Consider the following 6,384-nt stretch of genomic DNA (forward strand, 5'->3'; position numbering starts at 1 on the left):
CGCCCAGCAATGGCTCTGCCAGGCTCAGGGGGGCCAGCGGGGACCTGGAAACGCCTGGGGCTGCTGTCTTGTTTTTCTCATTATGAGACATTTTTTTCTCTGGTTTGGCCAGGACCAAAGCCCCAACCAATTCCCAAACAGTTTGGCAAGCGCTGTGGGGAGGACACAGAGGTGGAGTGCAAAGGGAAAATTCATTAGGTTTTCCACCCTGGGAACCAGGCACAGTCTGTTCCCACATCTGGGCCCCTGGCCCCATGTGTGTGTGTGTGTGTGTATGTGTGTGTGTAGTGTGTGTGTGTAGTGTGTGTAGAGGGGCTGGGTCAGTTGCACAGCTGCCTCCTGGCATGGCAACGTTTGCCCGTTTCCAAAGCAGTCAGCAGGCACATCCATGACTCCTGCCCAGAGGGCAGGAACAGTGGTATAGCTGGGAATGGGGTGAGAGGGAGGGTGGGTCTCAGCCCCAGAAATGTTTCCTAGGACTGGAGAGGTCCAGGGCCTCTCTGATGTGTTGGGTCATACTGGGCTGCCTGGATACCAGCCATAGATGGCAGCCCCTGCTGTCACTCAGGGGAAATATCTACAGAGTGTCTGGCAATTATACAGGAGAAGCAGAGGAAGATCCAAAGGGAGGCAACTCTGGTGCGCCCTGTAAGGCAGACTATTCTGGAGAGGAGTGGGAGAACAGTCCCCGGGCTCCATCTGGGATTAGGGTTGTTCCTGCCACGGCACACAGGGCAGAGCCTCAGGTCTTGTTAGCAACAGCTGCTGGAGCTCCAGTTCTCTACCTGTGGCCCCTACCCCCGTCCTACCCTTTCTGACTCTTCTTCTGGGCCACCCACCAGCTTGACTGATCATGGGTAAAGCGCAGAGTGGTGAAGAACAGGGGCTCTGTAAACAGGCTGCCTGGGTTCACATCCCAGCTCTACCACTTGCTAGTGTTGTAACCTCAGGCAAGTCATTTAACCTCTCTGTACTTTAGTTTCTTCACCCGTACAGTGGGGATGATAATACCTACTCAATGGATTGTGAAGAGTATGAGTTATTATTGGAAAAGTTCTTGGACCAGTGATATCATTATCTCTGAGGCAAAGGTGTTGGAGTAGGTCCTTCTGGCTCTGGCAGTTTGCCAGCAGTTCAGGGGTGGCCCAGGAGCTGGGAAGCTGTTATAGGAATGTACTGGGACATAACCAGGGACTTGGTCCTTTGGCTTTGTCCCCTGCCTACCAAGAGGTCTCTGCTCGTAGGAGAGGAAGGCTAGTAACCTCCAGGCCAAGGGTCTGGAGTTCCAAGGGGCTGCTACAAAATGACTTTTTTCCCCCTCCCCTCACTTTCAGGGTTGCTGAGAAGGAGCCCATCAACAAAATGTCCCTTCACAACCTGGCTACTGTGTTTGGCCCCACGTTACTGAGACCCTCAGAAGTGGAAAGCAAAGCACACCTCACGTCAGCTGCCGACATCTGGTCCCATGATGTCATGGCACAGGTACCACCACATTGCCCAGGCCTGTGGCTGGTAGAGGGGTGAGACAAGCTCCCCTTAGGGGCAGAGAGAGAATGGCTCAAAGTCCCATAACCCTTTTGTCCTGAGCAGCTGGGTTGATGGTCTGTAGGCTGTCACCAGAGAGGCAGGGCTCTGGACAGTCCTGCCCCTCCCAGACCAAAACAAAGTATGATCCCAGACCAGAGGCCCAGAGAATGTCTGTCCCAGGTGCTGGCTGTAATCCTGGGAGTGCCTTGGTCTCAGAAAGGAAGCCCAGGGGTATAGGAAAATTCTGGGGGCCTTGTCCTCATGCATGGAAGCTCTAGAATTGTTTCCAGGTCAGGAAGCTTCCTTGGGATCCCTACAAGACCCAGGACAGGGTTCAGTCTGAGGCAGGGCTGCCAAGCCAAAGCCAACCTCTGGAACAGGTTGGCAACTTTTGACTGAAGTTGGGAAGTGGCCCCAGGCTCCCCACCCTCATCCCTGCAGTGCCCTCTACTGCTGAAAATGGGCAGACACATCTGGGCTGTCAAGGAAGTCGGGAAGTGGGGAGGGAAGCAACACAGACATGACCCCAGCCCAGGGACCATTTCTTCACAGCAGATCAGAGGAAGGCCACAAGGACGAGGACTCTGCCTCATTCTCCCCTGTCTCCCCACAGGTCCAGGTCCTCCTCTACTACCTGCAGCACCCCCCCATTTCCTTCGCAGAACTGAAGCGGAACACACTGTACTTCTCCACTGACGTGTAGCCCCAGGTGGGAGCAGCTGTGAGGGGTGGCCCAAGCCAGCCTCTTCAGCCGGGAGACCCGACACAGACTTGAAAGACTACAATAGGAAACTCCCAAACCCAGCACTCCAGACTCCAAGGGACGCAGAATTCCAAGAACTGGAATATGTGCATCTTTTGTGCCACCTTGTACAAAGCCAGCTGACCCAGCCCCCAGCCTCACCGCCACACCCCGGGCTCCTGCCCTCTGTACCTCTAGTTGTGTCTAATGCCCCACGTTGTTCGGGAATTGTTTTATGTCTGTTTGTCATGCAGAAAAGGTAGTGACCGACCTGATATGGACACACAGACGGCCTGCTTTGTTCTTTCATTTCTTCCAACACTTTCTTTCCTCCTGAGTCCAGTCCAAGGGCTTTTATTTGGCGCTCTGTAACTGCTGCCAGCTTATCCTCTCTTGGCCCTGCTCCCAGATTGCAGTCTCTCGGCAGCCTCCCCTCCCTCCCAGCCTGCCCGCATGCATGTGCAGCCTTGGTTTTTGCTCCATCACCTTGAAAGTTCTGAGGAGGCCCTGGGTGGCGGTGGCCATGGTGGCCCATCAGATGCTGCCACGTGCTGCCCCCTCCCAGCCCTCTCCTTGCCCTCCACCTGTGGAAGCACACCTGCTTTGCCTTGCTGCTTGTGCAAATGTTACACAAGGAGACAGATTCACATTAATCCTCAGCTTAGCACAGAGCTGGAGCCAGATTTCTAGAATTTTCCACCTGAGAATCTCCATTTCTGGGGTTTAGCTGTTCTGTCTCCTGCCCACCAATAAGGCATCTTGACTGTTTCTTCTACGGCTTTTCAGTTCCTTTTCCCCTGGTGTTCTATTTCCTTTGAGTGTGAAAACTCCCAAGTGACCTGCTATCGAGATAGCCAGAGGGTCAGGAAGGAATCTGGGAAGCAGAGGAGGCAGCGGCTGAGGAAGCAAGACCATTTGAACATTCAGAGGAGCGCCATGCAGCACTAGGTGTCCTGAGTCGGGGGAAGCAGCTCTTAGCAGCAAGGAGTTGTAGTGACTTTTCTAGCTGAGCCAAGGCTTCTAGGAGGGCAACTAATATGGCTGAAGCAGGTATCCAGACACCGGCAGGCTCCATCCGGGAGGCTAGCCCTTCCTGGCGCCTCAAGTACCTCCTGGTACCTTCCTTTGCCTTAGATTTTACACACATTCTCCGCAGCCAAGCACTGCCATGGGGCAGCCCCACGGCCACATGTGCTCCAGGGCCTGGGAAAGGCAGGCACAGTCCAGCAGTAGCCAGCCGTCATGGTGCTGCCTCCCCACCCCTGCCTTCTAGATGCAGCCTTTCAGATGAACTCTAGGAAACTCCAGAATTTGAGAGAAAGATGGGGAGTCACAGGCACCTGCCTCTCCTGAGATGGGGTTTTACTGAGGGCCCTCATTGTTGACATTCTGCTCCAGAGTCGGGGATCAGCAGGTCCCATTTCCAACTTTGAGACCCATTGCTCGGTACTGGAAAGGAGTGAAAAATATCCTCAACTACTCGTTTCTTCCCATGTGAGCAGCAGCTGCCAGCCTATGATGGTTAGCCTGGAACGGCAGACACTCCCAGGCTGCAGGGGCTTGAGCTGTAGTACAAGCTCCCTGGTTCTTGTGATTCTACACCCTCAGGATTGGAAAGAATGGCTTCCATAGCTTGAGCTCAGGGCTAAGTTTTGAAGAAGGGTTTGCTAGCCCTAAAGCTGTAGCACTTCCTCAGTGAGAGGCAAGGCCCCTTTTGATCTTGTTTACACCTGTTGCCCAATCTTGGGCAGAACGGTACACATTCTGTGCACATCGGAGGAAAGAGATGCCCAAACGGAGGGAAATGCCACCTCACTGCCAATTAGCAGCTTAGCTAAGAGCCCTTTCTCCCTGGGACAGGAGGTGGACAAAGAACTTGAGTGTAAAGATCCCAGCACCTGACCGGCCCTGGAGTCTCAGCACTCGGGAGTTGGTATGTGGCGTGGAAGGCTCTCGCTTTCAAAGCCATTGACGGTAATGATTTAGAAGCATAGTTAGAGGTAGTTATGGCCCAAAACGAGCGCCTCCCATCTCCCTAAAACAAGGGGTGTTTGCTTTTCAGCATCAGGTAGCTACTGCAGCCCTCAAGCTTGCTTAGGCAGTATGAGAATGGGAGGAAGGCTAGAAGGGCTGAGAAATGCAAAAAGCTCAGAATATTTATAAATTCCACCCCCAGAGTGGGGAGGGGTGGCTACCAGACCTGGACTAAGTTGTACCAAGGAAATAGCCCGTGGGTTCCCCTGAGAGACAGGGACTGTGCAGCCCAGAGCCCCCAGCCAATGTGCCCAGCAGACAGGCTATAGGGATCCTAGGCCTGTCCTTGCTGGCAATGGCTCTGAGCTGCTGGTTTTTGTTGATACAGGTAGGATGGGACCCTTCATTAATATTTGACTTTATTAAGTTGGTAAGGATATATTTTTTTTTGTCTATGTTCTGTTTCAACTTATGTAGATTATTATAAATTGATGTAAACCATGTGAGAGGAAAATGTTAATAAACTCAAAGCCCCAACATTTGCACACAACTCAGCCCTGTGGTATGGACATTTGTGTTCTCAGTAGTCCAGGGAAGATCACCAATCTAAATATTTAACTCTTCCAGCTGCATCCAGATGTGAGTTTCTAGGAATCTATTTATCTAGTTAATTTATCCTGAGCTTCCTCACAGCCTATGTAGACTGTCACAGTTTGGGGGGAGGTGAGCCCAAGCCCTCTCCTTGCTCTTCACAAAGACCTCCAGGTCAGCCACCAGCCATTTATACTTTCATGAAGTATAAATGCCCCGCCAGCGACCTGGCTGTCAATATGCCTCAGAGAGATGGCAGGAAGTTGTCCATTCAAGTGGAGGCTTATGTTATATAAACTTTTCTCTACATTTTCCTTGGAAGTGGCTCATCTTTGGGGCAGCTTCTTGGCTTAATCTGCTTGCAGAGGCTGGATCCCCTAGAGGGCCCCGTTTCCCTCTAGCAGAGCCCGTGGGGTTAAACGTAGGCTCCCAGCAGCCCAAGCCATTGGATACTGTGTTTATTCTGGAGATCAGGAACAGATGTCTCTGAAAATTGGTGTTTGGTTTATGAGCTCATACTGACTCCTTAGCCATCTAAAACAGGAAACTATTCATCTCCCTTGATTGAATAGTCGATGTGGACAAAGCTTCACTTATTGAACTGATGGCTACTGACAGCCGCAGGGCTCATCTTTTCCAAGGCAGTCATGAGGGCAGCATGGCTTGTATTCAGTAGTTCAGTATATCTGACTCCACACACTAGACTGGCTGGTAGAAGATGCCGGGCATCCCAGCACTTTGACAGGTGCCCGGTAGGAGTGTCTGCTCTTGCTCTCAAAGAGCTTATAGGTGACTGACTTATTTAGGGACAGTGTAGGAAACACTTCTAAATTTGTTCTCAGACCTCTGAGGACACTCCAGCCAGCCTAGCAACGATGCCTCATGCCTGTGAGACTGGGACAGGCATTATATAGAATTCACCATAGAAGGACATGAGTCCTGTGCACTGGCTCACATTCATTCCAAAGGAAATAGCACACATGGCCAGAGGAAGGTGTTACCAGCTGAGTCTGACACACACACACACTCGGGATGCCTGGACAGATCAGCTGAGTCTTTAAATTCTGGTTAAGGGTGGGTGGGCTAGAACATAGCAGACAAGGGGAAGAAAGTGAAAAAAGAAAAGGTAAAGGGATGTACAGTAGGAAAAAGAGACATGACCACTGGCTAACGCAGCTAGAATTACATGGCCCCCACCAAGCCTACCTGCCTGTCCCTAAGAGCAAAAGCCTGAGTTCATCAACTTCATTTTGCCATCTAAGCACCAGAGTAAAGCAGCACCCGGGGCAAATCCCCATCATAAAGGCTTTTTTTTTTGGCCTATGACATAATTAGGCTGAACTTCTGTTAAAAAAGGCCACTGGGTCAAGTCAAAAACACTCATGTGTTCCAAACAAAACACCAGAAAACAAGGGTAGTGGTGAACAGCCCCTCAACAATGTCTGATAGAACGCAGTAGCTGCTGTGATTTAGTCATCAGGATGGTCATAGCAGGACCCTTGAGCCAGGCCCGGTCCAGTGGTCAGGGCATAAAACTAATATGTGGTTCA

General features: G+C 51.6%; 1 protein-coding gene across 2 annotated transcripts in view; it reads left to right on the forward strand.

The window, feature by feature from the left end:
• Nucleotides 1-4,797, forward strand: part of ABR (ABR, RhoGEF and GTPase activating protein) — a 94,563-nt gene extending 89,766 nt beyond the window's left edge. For both annotated transcript variants that reach the window (XM_006925046.3, XM_006925047.2), the window contains exons 20-21: nt 1,259-1,482; nt 2,141-4,797. In XM_006925046.3, coding sequence (XP_006925108.1) covers nt 1,259-1,482; nt 2,141-2,230 — 314 coding nt within the window. In that variant the 3' untranslated portion in view covers nt 2,231-4,797. The remainder of the gene's footprint in view (nt 1-1,258; nt 1,483-2,140) is intronic.
• The last annotated feature ends 1,587 nt before the right edge of the window (nt 4,798-6,384 follow it).

Source organism: Pteropus alecto, unplaced genomic scaffold (assembly GCF_000325575.1).
Source record: "Pteropus alecto unplaced genomic scaffold, ASM32557v1 scaffold98, whole genome shotgun sequence".
Lineage (NCBI taxonomy): Eukaryota > Metazoa > Chordata > Mammalia > Chiroptera > Pteropodidae > Pteropus > Pteropus alecto.